Here is a 25,928-nt window from a genome sequence, read left to right as displayed (position 1 = left end):
AGTGGGCGCACGTCGTAATGCACGTAACTAAACGCAGTCAAAAAGGGGCGTCGTTGAAATTAATGCGCCGCATCCAAGGTACACAACTTATCAGTTGGAATGTCTTTGATGTATTACACCAGAGGTTTTTAACCTTTTTTTATGTCGAGACCCATTTTAGCAACCAAATGTGTCGCGAGTCCCCTTTTCAAAAAGTTCCATGTTCTTTTTTGTAAGCACTGGAATAAAACTTTGTGCAAAGAGGAAGGGTATAATTCAGCTGCCCCGTTCTTTGGTACAACACACTGAAACGCTTCACCTAGCTGCTACTTCACCTAGCCAAGTGTTTTACTGTTTTAAGTTGGTTTGCCCATGCTGTGTCATGGCATTTGAATGTAGAGTTTTTTTTGCAAATTTTGGATCAAAAAGGTTCCTTCTTAAAAACTACACATCCTTTTTTTAATAACTTCTACGGACACGGATAAATTCAATAGCATTTCAGATGACACGCAAAAGCTGAAAGGGCGGTAGTTTTTGAGGTTTTACTTTTGAAAGAGGCTATACTGTATTGTGATTTCAGGCTTTAAACACTATACTTCAAAGATAAGCTGTCAAAATACATGTTACTGATTGGTTCACTACTGCAATAACTGTACACTGAAAAACATTGGTTGAATTTTGCTGGGCATGTTTAAACTTAAGAAGGGAACAAGGTAAAGTTTGGAGGAACCGACAAAATCTTCTTACTGGTAAGTGTACTCTTTTCTTCGTTATCTTAACTATTAATGTTTAACTGTTGTAATTGCACTGTTTATTGGTTTATAATTAAAGTTTGCTTGTCTCAGCGATTATTGGTGAACTGTTGTTTTATAACTTGTTATGACCAATGACGCTCTCTGGACAAAAACGGTGTGTACAATGTGTATTTGATACATTTATGTAACAAAGCAGCAAAATATTGCCAAATGTAAGGTAAGATTAAGAAATCCATACTTAAAACATAAAAAGCCAAAAGAATAAAAAACACTGTAGAAAATAACTTTACGATATTCAGTTTATAAAACTAAACAAAAATTACACAATCACAAACTTATGACAAAAAACAGAATCCACATCAATATAAGTGTTTTATGCAAGATAAACACATTTAATTTATGTGTAATGAACTGGAAGAAAACGATATGTAGTCACAGTGCAAACTATTGTTACTTTTTTGATGTGTTCTTTTAACTTAAGAAATAAATGTGTTGTTACAGACAGTGAAAATGTACATTTGAAGTTTTATTGTTTGTTTTCGGTGTCATTCTTAACTTGTATTTTCTGAAGTTTTATAAGTCCTGGCCGGATTGGGTATGCAGCATGGCCTGGGTCTTGTGCACAGAATACATATTTTATTATGGGATGCACAGCTGGTTGTAGTTCGTGTTCCGGTTCAGGGTCCGACTGTTTTAGTTCCACCCTTGGTTCGGCTGGTCTTTCTGGGTGAGATTCAACCTTTATATCTTCTGTTGCTTTTTTGCCTTTAGTTAGGTTTAGTTGGCTTGTCAGGTTGCTTTGGAGTCTAAGTTTCATGTTTTGGAACAGTCGAATAGCTGCATCACGAACATCAACCCCGAACACACAGTAAACAAGCAGCAGAAATAAACCTTGCAGCCCATTGACAATGACATTGATGTACATGAATACCACTGAAGCCTCATATGGCCTAACATCTGCAATAAAACAACAAATATTAATATGTTTTCTTTAGATTCTATTTGGACTATTAAAGGATTCTAAAATAGGTTTTAACACTGCAGCAAAAGAACTTTTTCAATCCTATTTTTTCAATATGAATGTAAATTGCATGTACTGCAATAATGTTTTAACTAATAAATAAATTAGGAAGCACAACAGAGTGATGTAAACAAAAATAACTTACTTGTCAAGATTCCAAAAATGTGTGCAAGTCCCAAAACAGGAAACAACATAAGAAAGACTTTAACGGATGCTGCAACATCTTCCTTCGTGTTTCGTTCTGTCTGTCCAGTGTTGTTTGGACCAGCTCGTAGTTTGTGGATGAACCAGATAACCCTGATGGCTATTACTATGTTTATGACATAGATAACTGCCATAGGTATGATGACAGCTGCTTGATGGGTGCCAAACTGAGTTCCCAGCCAGCACTTGTAGTATTGGTTGTAAGTGGGTGGCTTGGTATCAATGTATCGGTGTGTTGGAAGTGCAATGGCAGCTGTACCTGCAGCATAAACTAAGGGAACACCCCAGCCGAATATCAGTTTCAAATTCAACATTTTTTTCGGATTCTTTTTGTCGATTGCTAGAATTTGCTTGGTTGTCATGACAAAGACACCAAGTCCTTCAAGGAACATCCAGGTTCCTGCAAAACAATGTGTTGTTTAAAAAAGCTTTCCTTACAGAAGTCAGTTGTATAGCAAGACATTGAATTTTTTACCTAATTCTAATATTTTATACCAATTTTGTGTGATCATAATTAAATGGTCATGTTTTATGTTGGAAATCTAAGTTATAAATGCGTAAAGTGTGTTAGCGTTACCTGTGGCTAGTAGGAAGAAGTGTGTGGCTATGGTGAAAACCTCACAGGCCCGATTCTCTTTTAGTGCCAGCTCATGAAACATACTGAATGTATGCAAACACAAGATGGCAACAGAGAGGTTGATTTGCATGGCTGTTCGGCTGCTTCTTAATTGTTTTCGGACTGTCATAAGTATCACAATGGTGATAATGAGACACAAGATGCTGATGGATTCGGTAATGTATGACAGCAACTGAAAAAACACAGTTACATTTAAGTTACATCTTGTCTAATACAACTTTCATCCAGCACAGAGGTTTCATGTCTGGGATTCTAGGGCCCTCAATGTGTATTTTATACCATAAAGCATTGTATTTTTGGGCTGTTTTTTAAAATAGAGTACTACAGGGAACACATTTTTTATCCAGTGACCTGAATTTGCTTTCCAAACTTTTTTTTCATTGCCACACTCTTTTCCAAATGTTAAATTGTTTTTATCAAAAACCTCAACATAAATTTACATCTTCATTGTGATAAATTTGTATCAGTTGAAAATTTCGACTCTATGTTTCTAAAACTGAACAGAATTTTGTCAAAGACTCACCACAACTGCTGATGGGATATCGTATGATTGCACTGAAAGCAGGATAGCAAACACAGTGGTGTGGTTGCAAAAGCATGTGATACTGGTTGTGGTGGTTGAAGTTGTACTGCAGCCATTGGTGCTGAATTGTTGCTTAGTTGTGTCAAAGAAACCACAGGCTGCATTGACCTGTTTTAGTCTAGTTATTCCATATCTAGAGATGTTGGAGCTAATGGTGGACAAAATGTATGTAGTAGCATCAATGTTTTTATGATTGATGATGAAACTTAACTTTGCCTGCAATCTGCGAGTGTTGTTTTCACTCACAACAGTCAAGTTAAGAGCTGGAGTCCCTGGTTTTGGTTCAAAAATGTTTTTGTAGTCACCGTTGATTGTTTTTTTGGTATAGCGTGTTATGTTTGCATTGGCCTGCAGCTGGGCGGCGATAATTTTGGCTTCCGATAAGTCATCAACCAAACTTGGATCTACAGTTACTCCACTAAATAAAATATCTGCTAGTTTCCCTTTTCGTGGTATTGTGAGATTCCTAATTTCGATTTTCTGGGTTTCATCCAAGCCTTGTGCCTCTGGGTTATCTAAAGCATGAACACTTTTAGTTTTTATAGGTGCATTTGCGTAAAAGAGAAAACTTCAACAAAAAATTTGCTTTCAAATTTATTTTCATTCACATAAATATAAATTGGGGTAAACACAGTGTAGGCAATCAGTCTTCTAAAAAGTTTGAAATTGGAACATAAGGAGGACCTCAGTCTATTGAATTTGTTGTTAGGTTTTCTTACCTGTTGTGGGTTTATCTGATGTTCCGGATGTGATTATTTGTGTTGTTGTTTCGATCTTTGTTGTGCTTGATACGTCTATTGGTTAAAGATGCCAATATTGGTTTTAAAATGATAAACTTTATAAAATAATGGTCAAAAATACAGTATTATTGTAGTGTGTAAGAGGTTAACTCCAACCATTGTTGTTGCATTTTTAGGTATTTTTTTTCTTATCAAGGAAACAGAGCAAGACTAACAGCCAATGCCATTGTTACTAGAATTGAAACATATAAACTATATTTGCATGTCAACTGAACTTCATACATCTACAACGTATCTAAATGAAAAAAAACTAATTCTTACTGCAATAGTGGGAAAGGTTGAGACATTGTGTTGGATGGGAGTTTAGGTATGCTACTGCTGGAAACAGGAAATCAGCAGGAACACCTTAGAACATGAGTTTAGGTAAAAAATCCAGGAAAACCTGAGTACATTATAAGGTTGAGCAGGACATTTGTCAGTGGATAAATTTACTCATGTATTATTCCTTTTAGAAAAATGCAAACGATAAGTAGCTAAAAATTTGTTACACCCACTTAGTTTATTATAAATCTGGTGTTGCAGTTGGCTCTGTATTAAGACCAAAAAATAACACACATGTTGACTATTGGTCAGTGAAAATAAAAAATTATTGTTTCTTACTTTTCATTTAAACATGATTCAGAAATAGTTAACTCTACCAGTAATTTGATACATTTACTTACATTCTTCATAATGTTTGATGGAAATTATGATATCCTGCAGAGCTGTAAAACATGCATACATGTGTAGTATTTACCAAAAATACAAATCATTACTTTTTTACAAGGACCATATAAAGGATGTTAAAGCAATAGGCATGTTCAGCTTTTTGAGGAAATGTGAAATTTCAACTACAAAAGTTTGCCATGTTGATTAATTGTTTTATGAAACTGGGCTGTATTGGCCTGTTTTTTTTCTATTGAATCCCAATCCTCTTTCATATCGAAAAAGTCTGATATAAAAGTTAAGGAATAAGTCTTACTTAAATGCATCTCGTTTAAAAATTGCATTTTCACTTGTACGTTATCACTCGGTGTTTTTGAGGGATCAATTTCTTTCATGCAACACTCGTTTCCAACACATGGGGGTTCTGTGTAAAAACAAGGTTTGTATTTTGCAGTAAAAATTAAAGCAAAGCAGTTTGTTTCGCCAAATATAAGTTAAAAGTTGGAAACAAAGGATTAAACAAAAAGTGGCCCAATATAAAAGCACAATTTTAAACTACGAATTTCATGACTCCTCAAAACACCTTTGAAAAGTATACTTTTAAGCCTAGCAAAATCTTTAAAGCCAGTATTATTTGCCTGACATCAAGAGTTTAGCACTGTCTCGTACATTTTCATGAACGTGGTATTTCAAACCACTAAAGAAAAACCGTGGCCAAACCACAACGTGTATTTGGATTAAATGCTTTGACAAACGAAACTGTGGTGTATTGATAACGAAGCGTTCTGCTTACCAGATGATGTGTTCAGACGATTTATATCCGCATTATTCCCTGTAACAATAGCAAAATATTACTTATAATAAATTTACGAATCACGTTTAAAGGACACTGAGGTGTGCACACGTACATCGGTAACTGACATACTGTACAAGAAATAAAATTGTTAACATTCAACCAACACTTTTAACTTACATGATCCGCCACATCCATTGAAAACTTTTCGATTTTTTTCATACGGAGCAAAAACTAAAAACACAAAAACACAACGTTTTTCAACAAAATTAACCGAATTGAGTTTCAAAATTGCTTAACTTCATCGATTAGAAATTATTTCATTACCTTTCCGGCGCTTATATTTCATCATATTACTTTTATTGCCACACGAATACAGAAGGTTAAATACCATAACCCCTTATCTCCTTAACTTGTGTTTTACCTTTTGTCAAACTGGCCATAAATTGACGCGGATTTACTTACTAACACGAAAAAACGTCTAACCCTTCTTGTTTCCGCAGAATATAGCCTAACAAAATGTTATTTAAAATTCAGCAACCAGATAAACATTAAACCTTTTATTATTTCCAGCAAGTAAATTAACCAGGTACTTGAATGTTAGTTTGTGTAACAAAATCATTAACTTGGCTTACCACACGTACTGTTGTCCTTGGAATAATACTGACAACGAAACACTGTGCAGTTTAACGGACCGAGATCTGAAAGTAAGAGCAACTCAATTTAGTTTTTTTTGTTGGTTAAGTTTATTGGCATTTTAAAGCTTAAGGTGTTTACTACAGAGTTTGGCCATAACAGTAAGGACAGTAGTCACGGATTAAAACCAATATGTTGGCATTATAGCAAGAGGTTGTACGAGTTTTTTATGCTTCGCTTTCCAACATTGGGCGTAGGAACATATTTAAATCTCGTTTCTGAGTACTGTATGCGTTTTTTTAGTTTGTTATTTTATTCTGAACACAGACAAATACCTAAATGCAGTTTATTTCCAAATCGTTTGAGCAGAAACTGCAAAGAAAACGGTTAATCGCTATGTGCCGATTAGCAAAAAATCTACGTTAACTTACCGCAATATTCAGTTGGATATTGTTGGTAAGATTCATGAAGCAGCATCAAGACGAACATCAGCAGTTCGACAATACGAGGTTTCTTTTGATTCTGTTCCATTTTGTACAGTTATCTCATACGATCTGCCAAATCTCAGTTCACACAACAACAATCCAAAACTTACAATTAATTAGGATTAACCCTGTCGTAATGTAAAAACACTAAATTCAATTTTATAGTTAACAAATGCCATTTTATCTTAGATAAAATTTTCCCGTTTACAGTAAGATTTATTAACATGTGTTTAGTTCAGTTCTTCCATCAAAAACAAGAAACAATTGACGTACAGAATTGAAACATAAAATGCCATTCTCTTTTCTGTCTTAACTCGTTTTAACTCACTTAACGTCATTATTAGCTCTCCTATACGCTCTCTTCCTGTTTCGGTTTGCACTGGAATTGCCACAGGTTTATTGACGTCTCCTAACTGTCATTGCTTTCCTGTGCATTAAACGGGAAACAAATAATCCAGCCTCCAAATTAAGATACGCATATGGTTTGGGTCAGTCAATTAATTACAGCAATTTTTTTCTTACTGCCAACACCGACTCGACAGATTTTGGCGTGTTTTAGTTTTTTCTGTATGTTAAAATTAGAACTAGAAATACCCAGCTCGACCGTGATCCAACTAAATTCTTAATACATGTTAATACTCATCTAAACAGCCTAAAAATGCATTAACCCTATGTTGTTGGCATACAATCACCACGGGAAAAGTTGTCGTATTGTATGCTAAAAATCCGCAACTTTGCATTATGTGTTTGTAGGTTTGTGTTTATTGGGCTCAGCTTTTTGTACAGCCCAGTGTTATTTCAATATCGTTGTATATATTTTTATGGGGACGCTCAGACACAAAAGCAGTTATTAACACTTTAACACATTTAACTTGGACATTGACAGCCGCATTTGCAACAGTCCGTTATGCAGTATAGGCTATGAACCAGTGCTTCTCAACCTTTTCTAGCTCACGGCCCACTTTAAAAAAATTTTTTTTTGGCGAACCACTGTTTTAACACATTGTACTTTGCCTCAATTTACTTCCTTATGAAACCGTCTTTGATGTACTCTGGGTCCAAACGAAGCTAACAAAAAGAGTTCTGGCATCACAATTTTACAACGTTTTCCACACGAACTGTGTAACTTTTAAACTTCTAATTGGTACGATAATAGTTTGACAAGTTTTCCGGCCCACGAGAAAGAACGTTGCGCCCCACCAATTGGCTGCGGACCACCGGTCGAGAAACGCTACTATAAACTGTACTGTATAGCTTAAATCGCACTCGCCATCTTTTGTCCGTTTATGTCCTGCGCTGTGTACCACAGTTGCGCTACAGAGCAGTATTACACAGCTCCTACGTATTAAATCGTTTGAAAACATTTTTAAAATACTCTTTGCTCTGTGCGCTTATTGTTTCGCTGTTGACAGGCACATTTACGTAAAGACTATATTTTTTTCATCAAAGTTAAGCTAAAGCCATTTGCGTTTGCCTTTTGAGTTTGCCCTCTCAGTATGGAAGCAATTCACTCAAATCAGTTTTCGGTTTTGGAAGTGGCTCAGTTTTGTAAAGAGTGTTTCCCAACCCCTTATTTTACGGCTGACAAACTACATTTTTTTCGCTGCACACTTTGCCGACTAAAATTGCAACAACGAAATTAACTTTTAACATAAAAGTGATGCGTGAAACAGCCTTTATTAAAAATAGTAAGGTTCTAATGTTGCAACCACTCCCACACTTTTTGTCAAGCCCTAAAATATAGTTGTTAAAAGAGAAACCGCGACACCCTTAAAAATTATTTGCGATACGCTAGAGTGCTGCAGTACCGCAAAATTGCTTTAATGTACTCTGACTTATTAGGTTCATATCCAGATGATTAAAAGCAGTTTAAAAATATTGATAGTTTTTTTTCAGATTTCACCCAGTTCGACGGAAATCATTCAAAAATTTAATTTTCGACTTGTATATGTCTACTTGATGTACTAAATACCAAAACCTCTACCCGAGTAGGACTGATTTCCCGGTATGGAGCTTCCTTATATTCCCACTTTTACCAGACGCTTGTGTGCACCTGGTTACAGCACTACGTTGGATGCCACAAAAACATACAGAAAAGTAACCCTTTTTAGTAGGCGTTACTTTTCTAAAATATTTGTGTTGGGAGCAACAAAAGGTATCGTTTTTATACTTAAGCTTTTTATCTTGCCTTAAATGTGCTAACGTTTTAGAGAAACAGTTTTTCTGGCGTTTGGTTGATTTGATTGATACTTTCATTTACATTTCTGTGGGGTTCCATGAGTTTTGCTTGCAGAAACAGTTATGTATCAGTTTGACAAAAAAGTGCATTTTGACAGAAAAATGACTCACTTTAGGTTAAACGTATCTGGTTATAGCCTGGTTTAAAATCTAAACCAATCCGGTTGCGTTGTTTGTAGTGGTTTCTATTGTTTATTATTGTCTTGTTTTTGCTTTGAAACGTTAATTGAAATATGCCCTTTATCAGTACCGTGGTTAGCAATCTAGGTTGAAAAGTATTTTGGATGCAAGGTCAAACTTCATTCTGATTTTTGCAAATGTAATTAATATATAGCCACATTTTTTACAACTAAAGGGTCATTTTTTGCACACAACGTTTATTACAACTAAAAAGATAATATGCGGTAACTTGCAAAGCGTGATAATATTACAAAATGAAATTTAACACAAATTATAACAACGGTAAAGAAGCAGAGTGTGCCTTATATTAACCGAAGTAAAACAAATCGTAATTGCCAACTGTTAAAAAAGGTTTACAGGAGTTTTATCTACCGTTTTTGTAACGAATAAAATGCGGTTATTATCCACGGTTAAGTCATTAAAAGGTTTTCAGAGCGGTAATTTTTTTTAATATATTGATTGTGCAGCATATTGGCTATTCTTACTAATTAGAAGTCGTAAGGTAATATCAAGAACAGTGGAAAAATCTTATCAATAGAAATAATTACCGAAAAATAAAAGCATCCAACAACAATATAACTTACAGAGATGTTCAAACGCGACTTAAAACAAATTATTTTTGTGGCATCTGAAATACCTACGCCACGTACATAATGGGTCAATAATTCAGTCGCAATACACCGTATCGCAATAACACCAAAATGACATTGTGTAATGACAATAACAAAACCTAGGACATTATATGCCTTAAACTGTAAAGTGTATAGTTATCTTATTGGAACAAACAAATACCAAAACTACGTACATAAATTGAAATTACACTAGTCACAATATACCACACCGCAATAACAACGAGAAATATCATGTATTAAAGTGTCAGAGTATTTCGAGAAAATAATTTCACAATGTATAAAATGTCATCATGCATTAACATCATCTTATGTGCGCATGTGTGTTACGTATATCCGCTACGTCAACGATGGGAATAGCCATTTTCGTTTTAAATAACAGACAGCGAATGTTGTAAAATCAAAGCTCAACAAATACTGACATATAGAAAACGCGGAAAATTAAATCTAATGGAATTCAAGTGAGTAAAAGAGAAATACCCAGAAGAACAGAACGGATGTTCAATGTATTTTTTTGTTCATTTTCTTTCCCTTTCGACATGGAAATTGTTAGTTTTGGGGATATATAACGCGCTCTGGTACGTGCGCAAGTTACAGTACACAAAGAACTATAATATGTATAGGCGGCAATTGGCCTGTATGGTTGTTGTTAACCTGACTTTAGAAGTGCACGTTGGGTTTTGGTGCTTTTGTATGGACACCCAACGGTGGTTGTTGGGGTTTCACAACGGCCCCTACTGGCCGTGATTGTGAAACGGCACCGATTTTGTTAAGTTTCAAACTGACCTCTGATGGTTGCTCAGCAGACCTCATTAGCTGAGTCTGCACGGACTTCTTGGCGCTTTGAAACTGCACGGCTGCCTTTGGTATTTCTTTGCTTCGTGCTTGATGCTTATTCTCCCCTGCTTGTTTGGGAGGCCATGAACGTGACTCGTTTACACTTGCTGCTGGAGTCGATGATGTTGACCTTCCGGGTCGGCTGCTACTATTGGTATTTTTGCTTTGTTGAGTCGATTTAGATTCTCCACTGCCAAATCGAAGTTGAACTCTCTGAAACATACGGACAGCCGCCTCACGAACCTCGGTTCCAAAGACACAGTAAACGAGGAGGAGAAATAAACCTTGCAGCCCATTAAGGATGACGTTGATGTACATGAAGACCACTGAAGCTTCGTATGGCTCCACATCTGGAAAAAACATTCGTATATTTAGGAATCGTGATTCGGATGAAAGTTTTACAACTATTTAGGCCCTAAAGAGACAAAACGCGTATACTATAAAGATTTGCTATAGGATGTTTATGTTTTATATTCAAACATACACGAAATCGACACAATGGGTTATGGGGTTATTATGTGTCTAATGCTCTGGAGGAGATCCCTGATTAACGGTGTTTATTATAGTTTAAGACGTGGTGGACATAAAATTCGCTGGGGCTTCATTTCACACGCACTTACTTGTCAAAATGCCAAAAACCATGCCAATTCCAAGGACTGGACAGAGTCTTATGAAGACTTTAAACGATGCAGCAATGTCATCTGCCCCGTTTCGCTCCGCACCTCCTGTGTTTGCTGGACCCGCTCGAAGTTTATGAATGAACCAGGCGACTCTGACAGCAATAATGACGTTTATGACGTAGATAACTGCCATGGGTATGACGACAGCAGCTTGATGTGTGCCGTATTGAGTTCCGACCCAGCACTTGTAGTAATGGTTGTATGTTGGTGGATTGGTATCAATATATCGGTGTGTTGGAAGTGCGATGGCAGCTGTGCCTGCAACATAACCTAGCGGGATGCCCCAGCCGAACATGAGCTTAAGAATGACCATCTTTCTTGGATGCTTTTTGTCGATGGACAAGATTTGCTTGGTTGTCATCACGAACACAGTCAGTCCTTCCAGTAACATCCAAGTTCCTGCAAAAAGCAACATTTAAATCATCAAAGAGACGGAGATGTCCGGAAAGATCATTTTTGTGTTTTAGTTATGCGAATGTGTACATTGTTACCTTTTACTATTGCACGGCTTAAATCAATTCCACACGAATACATAAAGCTAGGGATCATGTACGCTTTACCTGTGGCTAACAGGAAGAAGTGTGTCGCCATTGTAAAAACTTCACAGGCCCGATTTTCTTTTACAGCCAGCTCATGGAAGAGATTGAAGCTATGGAAACACAGGAGGGCGACAGAGAGGTTGATTTGCACCACTGTTCTGTCGCTTCTCACTTTCTTTCGAAGTGCCGTAAGTATAGCAATGGTGATGATAAGACACAAAATGCTGATGGATTCAGTGATGTATGAGAGCAACTAAAAAATAAAAAAAACATTTTCAAGGCATACTTTTGGCTGCTACATATAATACTATTTCTTATGAAAAAAGTTTCCCTATTTTCTACGTGATTTTTAAAAACGGTTGCTTTGCAATAAAATCTACTCGAAAATAAATACTTTTTCATACAATGTGCCTGGCAGTAACATGTTAACTTGTATATCCACTATTAGGAACATTGTGTATTACATCAACTTTGGACCAGTGACTTACCACAACTGGTGATGGGATTTCATACGATTGCACTGAAAGCAAGACAGCAAACACGGTGGTGTGGTTGCAAAAGCATGTGATACTGGTTGTGGTGGTTGAAGTTGTACTGCAGCCATCGGTGCTAAATTGTTGCTTAGTTGTGTCAAAGAAACCACAGGCTTCATTGACTTGTTTAAGCCACGTTATTGCATATCCAATGCTGTTGGAGCTAATGATAGACAAAACGTATGCAGAAGTATCTACATCTTCAAGACTGATGACGAAACTTATCTTTGCCTGCAATCTGCTGGTGTTGTTTTCACTCGTAACTGTCAAGTTAAGAGTTGGAGTCCCTGGTATTGGTTGCAACTTATTTGTGTAGTGTCCATTGGGTGTACCTTTAGTATATTGTGACAAATCACCATTTGCCTGCAGCTGGGCGGCGATTATCTTAACTATCGATGAGTTAGCTCTTAAACTCGCATTCATTACTTCGGAACCAATGTTCGGATCTGTGGTTTCCACATTAAATGATATTTCGGACAGTTTTCCTTCCCCTTGGTTTCCGGACAATTCGATTTCAATCAACTCGGATTGGATATAGCCTTGCAGCTCTGGCTCACCTGGAACATGCAGTTTAGCTATGTTTACTTCCCGCCGTGTGATTAAGACTTATAGCAAACTTATGCTTTTACTCTGCGGTTTTTAAACTGGGTCTGCGGTCCTTAAGGGGCCTATGAGGCAATTTTTGGCGGACACGAAAAGGTTGAAGTAATCCTATAATTTTATGTAGCGTCAGTTTGTGCCACTGAATAAATTTCAATCAAATTCGAATTGAGAATCGACTGTCGATTGCTAAACAATAGCCTTTATTGAATGACAACTATCAAAAATGCAATTGTTCGCGCACAATTGCAATGCTTTTTTTGCCTGTGATGTCACAAGCTGTCTTTGGGTCATTATTATGCGCAATGTTGCATTTACTAGCTAAAATCTTGCAATCAACTTTCGTTTGTCTGAAATTCACATTTATGCTTATTCTCATTTAGGACTGCGAGCCCTCGAAATAATAACAAAGGGACCGTTTTAAAAAAATAATGTTTGAGAACCACTGCTTTAACTGGGTTGTTTTATAAATACCGGTTTATGTATTCAAGTTTTTGCACAATTTGGAAGGATTAGGGAACACAGCCCGTGAGCCACCTGCGACCTGATTGACTATTTCTGGGACCCGCATGTTCATGTATAAGCATTTTCCTTAGTCATTTTTTGTCGATTTATATCCAACATTTTTTGATGCGAAGTATTTTTTGTGGACCCTCGGTTCGGTAATATTATAACATTGTGCAAATTATGCGGCCCACGGTAAAATAGGTTTCTCACACCTGCTTTGATAAATTGTACTACGATTAAACTGTTTAATGAGTTAGTAACGAACAAGTAAATTATAATCAATATAAAAAACTATTTGGTAATTCACTCTGTCAAATTGGCAAATAACTTTTCTAACCTGTTGCTGGGTGCATAGATGTAATAAAAGCTGTTGAGTCTGAGGTCGAAAGCGGCATCGTGGTTGTTAGATCTGTCGTTAATTGAGTAGTAGTAGCCATACTTGTCGTCACAGCCGTTGTCGTACTTGTCGTGTCTACAAATGTCAACATTTTTTTTGTATCTGTGCTATAGCTAATTTATACATCCTATTTTTATTGAACAAATCTACTTAAGCACTGTCTGGGGTTTTTACTTGAACCCATATAAAATGATTTGCAAAGGCGTGTTTGTGTTTATTATCAGGTTTTATGGATCTTGAGTGAAAAACGTTATCTGAATATCTGTGGGGGGAGGCTTGACTAATTTGTGGAATATATGTGACAAAATTCGGTATTCAAATAGAAATATTCAGAAGATTTTTCGTGATTGGAAAACAAAACAAAATAACATCAGTACAGTACTAGAATGTACTGTGTGTTAAAGAACTATGCGCCAAAACGCTACAATATAAAAAGGTAAAGATTGCTAAAAAGATTTGAAATAAAATAAAAAAGCCATACAGGACCTTTATTAAATATCCAAATTAGTGTTGACGAAATTTTTAAAAATTGTCACGTATAGTTTATAACCTAACAAAGATTGGTTATGGACTAATATCGGGCAAAAAAATTTTTTTTATTGTAAGTGTAATTCCTAATAAAAATCAAATAGCCTAAACTACAATAAATCTGTCTCATCAGAATTTGAACACCATTAATACCATGGTAACTATACAAGAAATTGATACTTACTGCAATAGTGGGAAAGGTTGAGACATTGTGTTGGATTATTGTTTAGGTATGTTGCTGCTGGATACGGGTCATGAGAAGCAGGAACACCTTCGTACATTAATAGATTATTTTTAAGCTGGTAATATTACTCACATGTTTTTACTTTTAAAGAATGCAAACGATACGTAGTTAACTGTGCTGGCCATTTTACATTTCATACACTTACATGCTTCATAGTGTTGGATGAAAATCTTGACTTTTTGTGAAACTGTAAAACAAATATAAATATGAATACAACATACTTTTCAAGCGTAAATAATATGAGACTTATGTTCTCTATTTCGTGCTAAGGATTCTCTTAAATTTCTTTGAAATAAAACAGCCCTATAGTAGCTTAAAGTGTCATGTGTCATTTGTTAAAGGTTGGATCAGCAAGAGCCGTGTTTACACTTCAGTCAAAGCGAAATTTTATTTTTAAAGTAACATATATTTATTGTACACATAATTTGAACGATCGGGTTTTGCACTCTTTTATTTGTTAATGTTATACGCCTTATTGCGTTTTTCGGTTTGTCTTACTCAGGCCGATTGCATTTGTTTCAAGCGAGCGCTGATTTTTGCTGTTTTTTTAACGTTGTGTACCAATTTGAAAAGCGAAAGTTTTTATTGTTTTGTTTTAACGGGATCCCTATACAAGCCAGCGTGTTTTGCAGCATGACTTTGTTTGCGGCAAAACGCCCATAAACGTAAGTTGTTAAATGTGCAATCAACAAGACATGTCGGCTACAAGTGGGTGGTAGTGACAAACACGGCTACTACATCGTATTTTATTAACGTTCAAATTTAATGCAATGTAAACACTGCCTACTGTTAGTTGGCTGGCAGTGCAACAGTTTGGGCCAGGGGTGGTGAACCTTTTTGTTTATAAAGGCCACTAAACGGTCTATCGACACATTTTAGGACGCATAGATTATTTCCCAGGCCAAGGGCAGTGGTGTTCAAACTTTTTGACGTACAGAATGGTCGTTTTGAAATTCCCTTGTAGAGTTGTCCGACTTTCGACCGAAGCTAAATATAATTCCTTACTACATTTTAACCTTTACTACAACACTCAGGATTTATTTAACTTAGAAACTCGCTTGTTATATTAAATATCAATGAATTAAGAACACCTTATGATATCACAGACTTAGGTTTAAGACATTCGATTATGCACAAACAATTGTTTATTTCCAATACAATAAGATTGTGAAAGTTTTGGCTCTCGGTACTCGATAGTACTACGAAAATGGCTTTGTAAACCGCTGGGACCGTTTGGCTCTAGTTTGAAAACCGCTGCTCTACTTTTCAGCGCCTGGTGCAGTCCGTAATATAAACATCCTAAACGTGTAATTTGACATCGATGGCCGCACTTAGTGACCTAAAAGGCCGCATGTGGCCTATAACCAAGAGCCGAAAGTTAATAAAAGATGCAGAAGCTATTTTTAGTAACATGGACAGTTCACCAAACATAGAAATTCAAAGACTTTGTGGGCCTGAGTGTTTATCGTAAGATTTTGAGTAGATCCTTGTTTGGTGTCCCAAAGAGTTGCATATCTTAAATATTTGATTTACATTTAATTTTAATTTACAGCTTTAACACATAATGCTTATTGGTGCGTCACAACAAACTTCGGCAAGTATAAAACAGAATGTCAAGCACCGAGTATTTTACTTTTTTATACACAGGTCGTACTGTTTTGACATAATAGACTGGTAAACGTCCCTCGATAAACTTTCCACGAAAGTTACAAAATCCAAAAAGAATAACAGGACAATTTAGAAAAACTGCACTAACACTTATTTTGTGACGTATTGTAATTGCCGCATTATTAAAACAATATTTGTTAACAAACTTGTTGGAGTCTGATTCGTGAATTGCATTTTCACTTTTCCTGGGCCTCCCTCATTTACACCAAGTATTGTTGTCATACAACACATCTCTCCGATGCATCCGGATTCTACGACAAAACAAGGTTGCTTTCTCCACAAAAAATAGCTTAAACCAAAAAAGCAAATTAGGTACACTGCTTACCAGACGTGTTTAGACGGTTTATTTTCGCATCACTCCCTGCAACAACCGCAAAATGTTGAAATATACAATAAACTTATAGTTTTTAAAACTACGAATAAATCCAATTAAATTAGAGTTTTACACGCATTTTAGTAACTTTTCAGGATATGTAGGCTACTGTGCGGAAATGAAACTTTAAACATTTGTTGATGCTTAACCAGCACTGTTTATACTTACACTTTCCACCAACCCCTTTGAAGACCGGTACTGTTTTTTGGTACGGTGCAAACACTGAAAAATATTTTGTTTCATTGTATGTAAGAATTGTCTGTATGAAAACGTATCATAGGTTTACTGAGAAAAAAAAGTTTGTTGTCTCAATCATATTTTTTGACATATATTGGTAGCTAATTGCATATGAGTTCTACATCCATGGCTTCAATTAAGTTGCTCTTTGTTTCGAGCCCCACTGTGAATCACGTAAAAGGGCTTTCTGTCGTACAAAGGTGTATAAACCACCAAAAAACCTTTGAGCAGAGTATAATTTGAGCCATTGGCTTGCTTACCATTACAAATAGCAAACCTTACAGGCAGCTATGTATTGCTGGACTCTACGATTTGGTATTAGGCTATATCGTTCAATTTTTTTTTTTTTTTTTTTTTTTTTCACGGGGTTCGAACCCAGGACTCTCCCGGGGACGAATCCCGATCAGGTTTTTTTTTATGTCTGTATATGGGTCAGGCGCGCCAGACCGTTCGGCCAAGTTTCTGCCCATATTGTTCAATATTACTAGGTCAGTGGTCTTCAACCTATAGGTCGCGACCCCAAGTGGGGTCGCCTAAACTGTTTCTGGGGTCGCTATAATTTCAATTCATTGGCGTTTAAATGTATTAGCAAAAATGATATGTTTTTGTTCTAGTTCGCAACCTTTGCTTCTAGTTTGCAACCTTTGCAGTACAGTTTGGTAGCTCGTGTCACAATCTATTCATTGTGACGCAATAATCGATTTAAAGCACAAGTCGTCCAACTCGCGATAGAACCCCATGAATGACATATTGTGTCCAAAATAATACAACCGGTACATGGAAAAAGACATAAATTTACTGATTCCTGCAAACTGGTGAGCTTTAACGCGAATAAGATTGGCCAAATTAAATAGACTTTTGGGTTTTAACATTTGAGCGTAATAATGCACACACTGCTAATATTTCAAGTCTACTTGAAAATTGAGCCGGCATATTTACATGAAAATAGTTAGGCATTACTTAAACATTCTTCTCCATTTCGGAAAAAAATGGGGTCGCATGTAAATGCTGACTAAATTTTCTTTTAAATTGGGGTCGCGTTTAAAAAAGGTTGAAGACCACTGTACTAGATAAATGAACCCTAGTTATTGCCTGTTTCCACTGTCGTTTTTTTAGCGCACTTACTGCATGTACTTTTATCGTTTGTATAATACTGACAAAGGAACACAGTGCAGTTTCGCGGACCGAGATCTGAAATTTAATATTATCAAAATTATTTAATCGCAGTCCTTACAATTACGGCATAATTTATTAACAACGGTAAAGAATGGCAGTTTTTGTGAGTTGTGACTAGAAAGAAACTATTTTTATACAAAATACACTGTATATTTGTCTTCGTAACCAAACATATTGTTTTCTTCCTTTTTAAATACACAATTAAGTACAGTAATATTCACGAACAGAAAGTGGAAAAACGAAGTTTTAATTGCCAATTTTTCTTTTATGTCCTGTTTTAACAAATTGTAGCTTACTAACCCTCCCTTATTTTTACCTAAGACATTTCACCTCCTGTGAAATTTCACTAAGTTGTACGTCACTATTGCTTCTCACAAATAAAATTTCGTTCATAAAAAATCAGATGGTAATGACGCAACTAAGTTTATTTTAACTGACCGCAATACTCCGTTGGATATTGTTGATAAGTTTCATGAAGCAACGTGACGACGAACACCAGCAGTTCAACATACCGAGCTTTCTTTTGAGTCAGCTCCATTTTATTTTATTCTCTACTAAACCTCAATCGATACAGTAACAATCTACGTACTATTAAGTTATACTACAGCTATTGCAATACAACCCTATCTGCAGTCAATCCCAAAGTTAAAAAACTTATTTCTTTCATCTTTGGTTGAATACACTCTACCGAAGTGACATAATGGTGGGAACACTTTACACAGTCTTCTTTATTGTGCTTAAACGTTTCTTTGCCAAAACAATGTTATACATGAAGATACTGGTGCATCTCTTGTCTATCTTTACATGTAAGCTTAGTAACATGCCACCGAACGTCATCAGTAGCTTTCCTATTCAAGCAGTTTTGTCTTGTTTTTTAGCCGGAACTGATACAGGTCTGTTGACGTCTTATGGTGATTTTGGCTGATGTTTGCAATTAAAGGAAAAAAAAACAGTGTGCAAATTATATTGTGCATTTGGTTTAGATATGTTACTAATTTTTGTTACTTTTGACACAGCTCCCAGTGGCCCTTGTGTTTTTTTATACTTTTTAACAAAAAGGTTTTGCTTGGCCAAGCTTGACCACCGCACCAAGTTTCGACAATAAGCTCTTTTGTCGAATTGATGAGTTGAAAACCAACATATAAAGGACATGAACCAATAAACTCGCGAGAAGGCTGGAATAAATGAATTGTCGTAATTTGTGAACATGAACTTGCAAAAGGACCAAATCAAATATTAAAATACTTTCAGTACTCCTACGAAACGACTTGGTAGTTACTTCGGTTTTCTTGTTCAAAAACGTTTACACTACTCCATGTCGAAGAGGTGCTATCTGGTGTAGTTCGTAACGGTAATATTTGTAACTTATAGAGATTACAAGGCTGTTGAATTATCCACATGGTCATTTTCGTTGACGAATGCTGTGTTTTTGTTTTTTTTGTTTTTACCAGTTATAATTGTTTGCGTCAGTTTATTTGTTACCGTGGCGCTGCGGAACAAACGCAAACAGACAAGTGGTTTTTAAACCTTTGGTGTGGGTAGTCTTTGGGAATCTATGGAGTGTAATTTTTGTATAAGGTTGTGGATAGATATGTAAGATGCTTTTCCATTTATATATTTCCAGTAACCCCTTCTCGAATTGAATTTAGTCCTATTTTTGACTTACCACACCCTCTTTTTCTTTTAGTAAAAAGCATAATTGGACTTACACACAACTTTATTTCAATGAAGGATAACGTACAGCAACTGGCTTTAAACGACATAAAAAGAGTGACAATAAAAAACTTAAATACCGATAAAACACTTCGGACAGAGCAATATGCGTTTATTACTCACAGAAAAACAAAAGTAAATTGCTGATTGACTCATAAACAGACACAACAGCACAAATATTAAAGAATAGCTTGTTTGGATATGCAATGACTGAAATGAATTAATACTGCAAAATTTACTAACCACACTAATACATGTATGTTTACTTAACTGCTTCAAAAAAATGTTGACAAGCGTTCAAAGAGATAAACGTGATATGTACGGTGGACAAACCAATGGTCGCTGAATACAAATACAGTAACAGTACCTGTTTGTTTAGAGGGGTTTGAATTTACATTAGGCCGTGTGTGGACGTCACGAGGTAATACGACTTCAAAACAGTGCGTAATTTGTTGGAACTTAACAAGATAGCAAAAGGCTAACACAGCATATATTTTATGTTTTAGGTATGCTGATGCGAAAATGCCAACGGTATGTACATAATTTGTTAATACGTTCGTCACAATCTACCACATCGTAATTACAATGAGAAATATCATGTAAAAAATTGTCAGCGTAATTCGAAAAACTTCTTGCGCAATCTGTATGTCGTTTGAATTAACATCATCACCTTACGTTCGCGTTGTGTTACGCACATCCGCTGGAGTCAAAAATTTCATTTTAAATTGCATCAAGCAAATGTTGTGAAACCACAGCTCAACAAATACCTATGTTTTAAATGTTGCAATTTGAAAAGCGTAAAATGCAAAACAACGGCCGAAATGCGATGGAATATTACTTTTCGTTACCCGCCTGCGTTTTTGGCCGAAGCGCTAAAATTGCTGATAAAAGTGGAATGGCAACCCTTGTTGGATGTTGGGGGTGTACAGTGGGCTCGGATGATTGTGGTTGAATAGCGATGTCTCCTGCCTGTTGGTGTACAGTAGACCGTGATTGTTGGGTGTGCGTAGGGGCCCTTCGTGGTTGGTAGTGCACAGTTGACCTTGGTACTTTGGTTTTAACACCTGCCCCCGATGCTTGAAATTGTGAATTGGCCCCAATTTTTCTGGGTTTTAACCGGACCTCTTGGATTTGGGAAAGCAAAACAGGCTGTAGTAACTGGGCTTGCACAGATGACTTTGCGTTTTGGAAATTCATGCCAGAACTTGCTTCTTTTGGTTGTGCATGTTCCCGCGCTTGATGATCTAGCATTATTTGTGCTGCATGCCTTTGTAGCGGTGATTGTGTCTCTTTCGCACTTGCTACTAGTTTTGGAGAAACTGAATTATTGGGGTGTCTCTTGTCTTGATGAGACGACTTTGGTTCTCTGCTGCTTATGCGAAGTTGAAATCTTTGAACTATACGGGCCAAGGCCTCACGAACCTCGCTTCCAAAGACGCAGTAGACGAGAAGGAGAAATAAACCTTGCAGGCCATTAAGGATGACGTTGATGTACATGAAAACCACTGATGCTTCGTATGGCTCAATATCTGGAAATAAAGTATGTAAAAGTCACAATAGCATACAAAACATTATACATATAAGATTTTAAGTACTTACAACATCATAAAAACACTACCTGAACTGGTATGTTATGGTTCACATATCAACAGGCTACATATTAAAAACTTTTCATACACCTACTTGTCAAAATCCCAAAAACCATGCCAATTCCAAGGACTGGACAAAGTCTTATGAAGACTTTAAACGATGCAGCAATGTCATCTGCCACGTTTCTCTCCGCTCCTCCAGTGTTTGCTGGACCAGCTCGAAGTTTATGAATGAACCAGGCGACCCTGACAGCAATAATGACGTTTATTACGTAGATAACTGCCATGGGTATGACGACAGCAGCTTGATGTGTGCCGTATTGAGTTCCGACCCAGCACCTGAAGTATTTGTTGTAAGTTGGTGGATTGGTTTCAATGTATCGGTGTGTTGGAAGTGCGATGGCAGCTGTGCCTGCAACATAACCTAGCGGGATGCCCCATCCAAATATCAGCTTAAGAATTAACATCTTTCTTGGATTCTTCTTGTCAATGAACAAGATTTGATCAGTTGTCATCATGAACACAGTCAGTCCTTCCAGCAGCATCCAAGTTCCTGCAACAAGTGAAAGAATCAAATGAAAATCATTAAAGAAAAAATTTGTAAGTCCACAGAAACTCCCATTGGTAACTATTGGTACGTTATTTAGAAGTGAATAGCGGTGTTTGCTATTCGTTGTAACGGTTTTGGCCTTTCGTTGACTAAAGGCTATTAAAGTTTTACCTGTGGCCAACAGCAGGAAGTGCGTTGCTATGGTGAAGATTTCACAGGCTCTGTTCTCTTTCAAGGCTAGCTCGTGAAAGAGGTTAAGTATATGGAAACACAGGAGGGCGACAGAGAGGTTTATTTGAACCACCGTCCTGTCACTTCTCACTTTCTTTCTGACTGCCATCAGTATTGCTATTGTGAAGATGAGACAAATGATGCTGATTGATTCAATGATATATGAGAGCAACTGCAAAATGATTTAATATCCTTTTATTCCTATTTTAAAACATTATGCTGAATATTTTATAATACTGTATTCATTGCAAAAATGAGCTAGAATTTGAAATGACATTTTATCAGTGACCAACTCACTTTCGTTAGAGGGAATCTGCACTGTAGTGGACCAGTGGTGATACAAGTCCTCCTACATTGTTAAATATGTGATAAAAATACACAGTACTTACAAGAACGACTGATGGAATGGCATATGATTGCACTGATAAGAGGACAGCAAACACAGTCGTGTGGTTGCAAAAGCATGTGATGCTGCTGTTGCTTGTTGAAGTTGTTGAACGTCCAGAGGTGCTGAACTGTTGCTCTGTTGTGTTGATAAGTCCGCAAACAGGCTCCACGTTTTTAAGACGTGTTACTCCCTGTCCACCTTTGTCAGTAGATACAAATTCCAGTGTGTAATTGGTTGCTTTAACATCCTTTTGTGAAATGGTGAAACTAAGACTAGCTTGTATGTATGTCCGACTACGAACGTCTTCGACACTTAGTTCAAGACCTAATAAGCCTGGCTCCATAAGTAGTGAGTGTTTATAGTCGCCAATAGTCGTTCTTTTGAAATACGAGGATATGTTTGCATTGGCTTGGAGTTGAGAGGCGTGTATCAGTGCGTTAGAGAGATCGACTGAATCTGGCTTTACGGCTGTCACGTGGAAGGATATGCCTGGAAGTTGACCGTTTTGTGAAGGCAGGATCGCGACTGCAATTTTTGTTGATGATTTTGTCGATGTCGTCGATGTCGTCGATGTCGTCGATGTCGTCCTTGCTAGGGCATAAACTTGTACTAGCAGATGATCTTATTTCATGAGTTTATCACAAAATAGGCGTGTTGGTTACTATCAGGCTCAAAAATACAAATAATTTTTAAGGGTTTTTTCGTTTTACATATTTTAAGAGTTTTTTTCTCTTGTTTTACAGTACGTGTAGTCATACTGTAAAAGCTCAGTCAGTTTTAAAAGTTTGCGCAAACTATTGTTAGTTTCTAAGCACACTTACAGCAATACAGTGAAAGATCGAGACATTCTGTTGCTCTAGTGGGTAAAAGTGATTGAGCGATATTTTCTTCTCCAGGAAAACCTGCAACGCAGCGAGTTTGCAAATACAGGCAGTAATCGTGCCCCACTTTCGGGGCATACAAGTGTCTTTAATCTGCTAAACTGCCTCTGTATTGTTCGAAATTTTTGTGCTACAGATTTTGTTGCAAATTTTTACATGTTGATTAATTAGTTTTTTTTTTTTTTTTTAAATGGTCAACTTTTTAGTAACTTATCACTCCGATTAAACTTACATTTTTCGTAATGAGCCAAATGGACTGTGTAATCCACACCAACTGTAAATAAGAGCGCCGTTAAATAACCATGTAAAAGCACACTACACATCTACAAACGTTTTCGGGGGCGAACACAAGTAGATTAAAACGTTTTCGGGGGCGAACACAAGTAGATTAAAGAACATAAAGCAAAGGCATTTGATTAGTCACAGGTGCAGTTCTTACATATGCTGTTACAATTGTTTAAAAAAAAGTTTTACTTCAACTTTACCGCTAAACCTCCATAACGTTTTTGTATTGCTCTAGAATGAGCGTATAGTTAATGCGGTTGTTAAAACGCTTTGCAATATAAAATAATTTTTCGATGATTTTGAATTCTACTAGCGTTTGTAAAAAAGTGCATATGAAGGTTAAAAACATGGAAAGTTTAACAGTATTTTTGGTAACGTGTTCCTTCGCCCCGATTTTTGCTTTATATAATTTTAGTAGAGCCTTACGTCACTCTTTTAATGCTAGTGCTCACATTTTTGACCCAGTAGTAACCTAAGCAAAAGTCTTACTTGTTGGGTCCCCGCCTATGAATTGTATAAGAAGTCGTACAGAAGATGTGATTCTTTTTAGGCAACAATCTTCACCTGTACATCCATATTCTGTAAAACAAGTAACTCCAAAAAGGATAATATTCCGGACAAACCAGTGTCAAAAGCAACTTAAGCATGTGAATTGTCCGTAGTTGTTTTAACTTTCAACACAACTTTAACTCGACTACAAATCGTTTTGGGGTTAAAGCATTTCTGCATTTGCTATGCACGACAGAGTCATTTTTTTCGCTTTCTTTTCAAGTAAATGGTGCAAATATTTTGTCTTAAATTTTATTGTTTATGAACAATTGCAATGTTAATATGCAACTTACTTGATATTTGATTTGTTATCCTTTGGTCTTCTCCCCCTAAATGAAAACCAAAGATTTTAATTTGCAAGCAAATGAACATATTGCATAACAAATCTATACTGAAGCAATAAAGCACATCTTTATTACAGTAAACTCAATCAAAATTAAAGAGGCCTAAATAAACATTGTTGTAAAATCTATTACTTACACACTCCTCCACCTAGGTTGTAAATGTTTTTCGATGCATCATATGGTGCGAAGACTATAAAGAAACAAACATGTTAGTAACACGAGATAGCAAAACTAAACCAACGTTATGGAACATAATGTGCCATTGTTTACATTATTGAGCTTTGTAGCGGTTTGATAGGTTTTAATAATTTAAACTCACACAAACATATACTTACAACAAGTGACGTTTCGCTGCTCATATATTCGACACAACACGATTGTGCAATTTAGAGGTCCTCTACCTAAAATAAAAATTATATTTGCCGTGTCTTTTCTGGGTTAATCTTATGATTGTTAGAAACGTTTGAAATAAAGATCGTATTTGGCCAACTTTCTATGCTTTTCAGCTCATTTAAACAACAAAAGCTGGTTTCTGATAATACTTCATAGGCAATATAGTTGTCGTTAAAAATTCTAAAGCGGGTAAAAATAGATATACACAATCTCATTTATAGTTGCAGCTAAGTAGTGCTGTCTCTCATGTTTATGCTTAATGGTTTGTAAATTATGTTTACCGTGGGTGGGGGGATTCTTTGATCGGTGACTTAACATTACTTTTCTCCACCATCAGTAACCGTGTTATAATATTTATCACAGAGGTAAATAAAATAAATCATAACGAAACATTTTAATTTTGCGAGGCTGTTTAAAAATGACATATTTTGGTCCGGTCGTACTTATTCCATAACAAAAACGTCGTTTCACGCCATAGTATTGGTTTTAAAAGATGTCAAAAGCATTTGCATTTAACACTATTCTACTCACTGCAATGTTCGGTTGGATATTGCTGTTGAGTTTGTTGAAACATCATAATGATGAACGACAGCAATTTCAGACGTCTTGTTGAAACCAAAACACGTAAAATCCGGGGTGGAAAACACAGTTTGATGGTATCCATTGTAAATTTTTAGTTTTCTTAACGCACGAGCGTTTTCCGAACGACACTAACTTGTTTCGATTTTGCTGAAATAATGAAATAGCCAAGAAAATTGTAAAACGCAACTTCTGATTAGTAAATTGTTCTATCCCGCATCTATGCTTGCTCTATACCTGGACAAAACTAAAACTTTTTTGACATAACGTTTACTTTTTTAGCTTTGCCTAACAGATTATTACCGGCTAGTTTTATGGAACATTTGGCGGCGTATGCGTTCAAGCCAAGCTCTTAACCAAGCCTTCATGGTGTTATATTTCATGCATAGGAAGCACGACGTCGTTTTGCGGCTGAATACGCGTGAGACCTGTGTAGCTGAATTAAAAATAATCTCGGTCTTACTGAAGTGTCCGTTTCAACGACTGTGTTAATATCAAATTGTTGTTGTTAACCATGAAAGT

The 25,928-nt window shown here is 36.4% G+C and overlaps 3 protein-coding genes and 1 long non-coding RNA gene across 4 annotated transcripts; 1 reads left to right on the top strand and 3 right to left on the bottom strand.

Moving 5' to 3' along the window:
• Positions 1 to 742: 742 nt before the first annotated feature.
• On the top strand, positions 743 to 1,381 carry LOC145205642 (uncharacterized). The gene is made up of 2 exons (XR_013853692.1): positions 743 to 888; positions 1,306 to 1,381. It is a non-coding gene; the product is annotated as an uncharacterized LOC145205642 (long non-coding RNA).
• On the bottom strand, positions 988 to 5,043 carry LOC145205634 (adhesion G protein-coupled receptor E2-like). Its single transcript, XM_080078368.1, has 8 exons — positions 4,941 to 5,043; positions 4,642 to 4,683; positions 4,241 to 4,324; positions 3,899 to 3,973; positions 3,120 to 3,694; positions 2,537 to 2,768; positions 1,901 to 2,359; positions 988 to 1,691 (listed from the first exon to the last, which is right to left on the bottom strand). Exons 1-8 carry the CDS (start codon positions 5,017 to 5,019, stop codon positions 1,261 to 1,263), a joined length of 1,977 nt encoding a protein of 658 aa, XP_079934494.1. The 5' UTR covers positions 5,020 to 5,043; the 3' UTR covers positions 988 to 1,260.
• Positions 5,044 to 10,112: 5,069 nt separating this feature from the next.
• Positions 10,113 to 13,718, bottom strand: LOC145223387 (uncharacterized). The gene is made up of 5 exons (XM_080089845.1): positions 13,619 to 13,718; positions 12,130 to 12,779; positions 11,594 to 11,894; positions 11,043 to 11,501; positions 10,113 to 10,772 (listed from the first exon to the last, which is right to left on the bottom strand). Exons 1-5 carry the CDS (start codon positions 13,716 to 13,718, stop codon positions 10,246 to 10,248), a joined length of 2,037 nt encoding a protein of 678 aa, XP_079945971.1. The 3' UTR covers positions 10,113 to 10,245.
• A 6,733-nt stretch (positions 13,719 to 20,451) lies between these two features.
• LOC145223302 (uncharacterized) lies at positions 20,452 to 25,404 on the bottom strand. Its single transcript, XM_080089746.1, has 10 exons — positions 25,359 to 25,404; positions 24,571 to 24,624; positions 24,384 to 24,419; positions 24,031 to 24,120; positions 23,489 to 23,530; positions 23,197 to 23,277; positions 22,377 to 22,966; positions 21,928 to 22,159; positions 21,301 to 21,759; positions 20,452 to 21,146 (listed from the first exon to the last, which is right to left on the bottom strand). The coding sequence occupies exons 1-10, from the start codon at positions 25,402 to 25,404 to the stop codon at positions 20,452 to 20,454; spliced, it is 2,325 nt and encodes a 774-aa protein (XP_079945872.1).
• Positions 25,405 to 25,928: the final 524 nt, after the last annotated feature.

This window comes from Phallusia mammillata, chromosome 1 (genome assembly GCF_965637545.1).
Source record: "Phallusia mammillata chromosome 1, kaPhaMamm4.hap1.1, whole genome shotgun sequence".
NCBI classification, from domain to species: domain Eukaryota; kingdom Metazoa; phylum Chordata; class Ascidiacea; order Phlebobranchia; family Ascidiidae; genus Phallusia; species Phallusia mammillata.
Note: the sequence above shows the minus strand (reverse complement) of the source record. Positions and strands in the feature narration are given on the sequence as shown.

What these genes read in the sequence shown, in the direction of transcription:
- LOC145205634 (XM_080078368.1), bottom strand. Translation starts at nt 5,019, where the DNA reads ATGAAAGAAATTGATCCCTCAAAAACACCGAGTGATAACGTACAAGTG. An exon ending in TTTAAACGAGATGCATTTAA is followed by an intron (nt 4,684 to 4,940) that starts GTAAGACTTATT and finishes CATGTTTTACAG; the next exon opens with CTCTGCAGGATATCATAATT. An exon ending in CATTTTTGGAATCTTGACAA is followed by an intron (nt 1,692 to 1,900) that starts GTAAGTTATTTT and finishes GTTTTATTGCAG; the next exon opens with ATGTTAGGCCATATGAGGCT.
- LOC145223387 (XM_080089845.1), bottom strand. Translation starts at nt 13,718, where the DNA reads ATGGCTACTACTACTCAATTAACGACAGATCTAACAACCACGATGCCG. An exon ending in AAATCCCATCACCAGTTGTG is followed by an intron (nt 11,895 to 12,129) that starts GTAAGTCACTGG and finishes TTTATTTTTTAG; the next exon opens with TTGCTCTCATACATCACTGA. An exon ending in GGTTTTTGGCATTTTGACAA is followed by an intron (nt 10,773 to 11,042) that starts GTAAGTGCGTGT and finishes TGTTTTTTCCAG; the next exon opens with ATGTGGAGCCATACGAAGCT.
- LOC145223302 (XM_080089746.1), bottom strand. Translation starts at nt 25,404, where the DNA reads ATGATGTTTCAACAAACTCAACAGCAATATCCAACCGAACATTGCA. An exon ending in CCATTCCATCAGTCGTTCTT is followed by an intron (nt 22,160 to 22,376) that starts GTAAGTACTGTG and finishes ATCATTTTGCAG; the next exon opens with TTGCTCTCATATATCATTGA. An exon ending in CTTCCTGCTGTTGGCCACAG is followed by an intron (nt 21,760 to 21,927) that starts GTAAAACTTTAA and finishes CACTTGTTGCAG; the next exon opens with GAACTTGGATGCTGCTGGAA.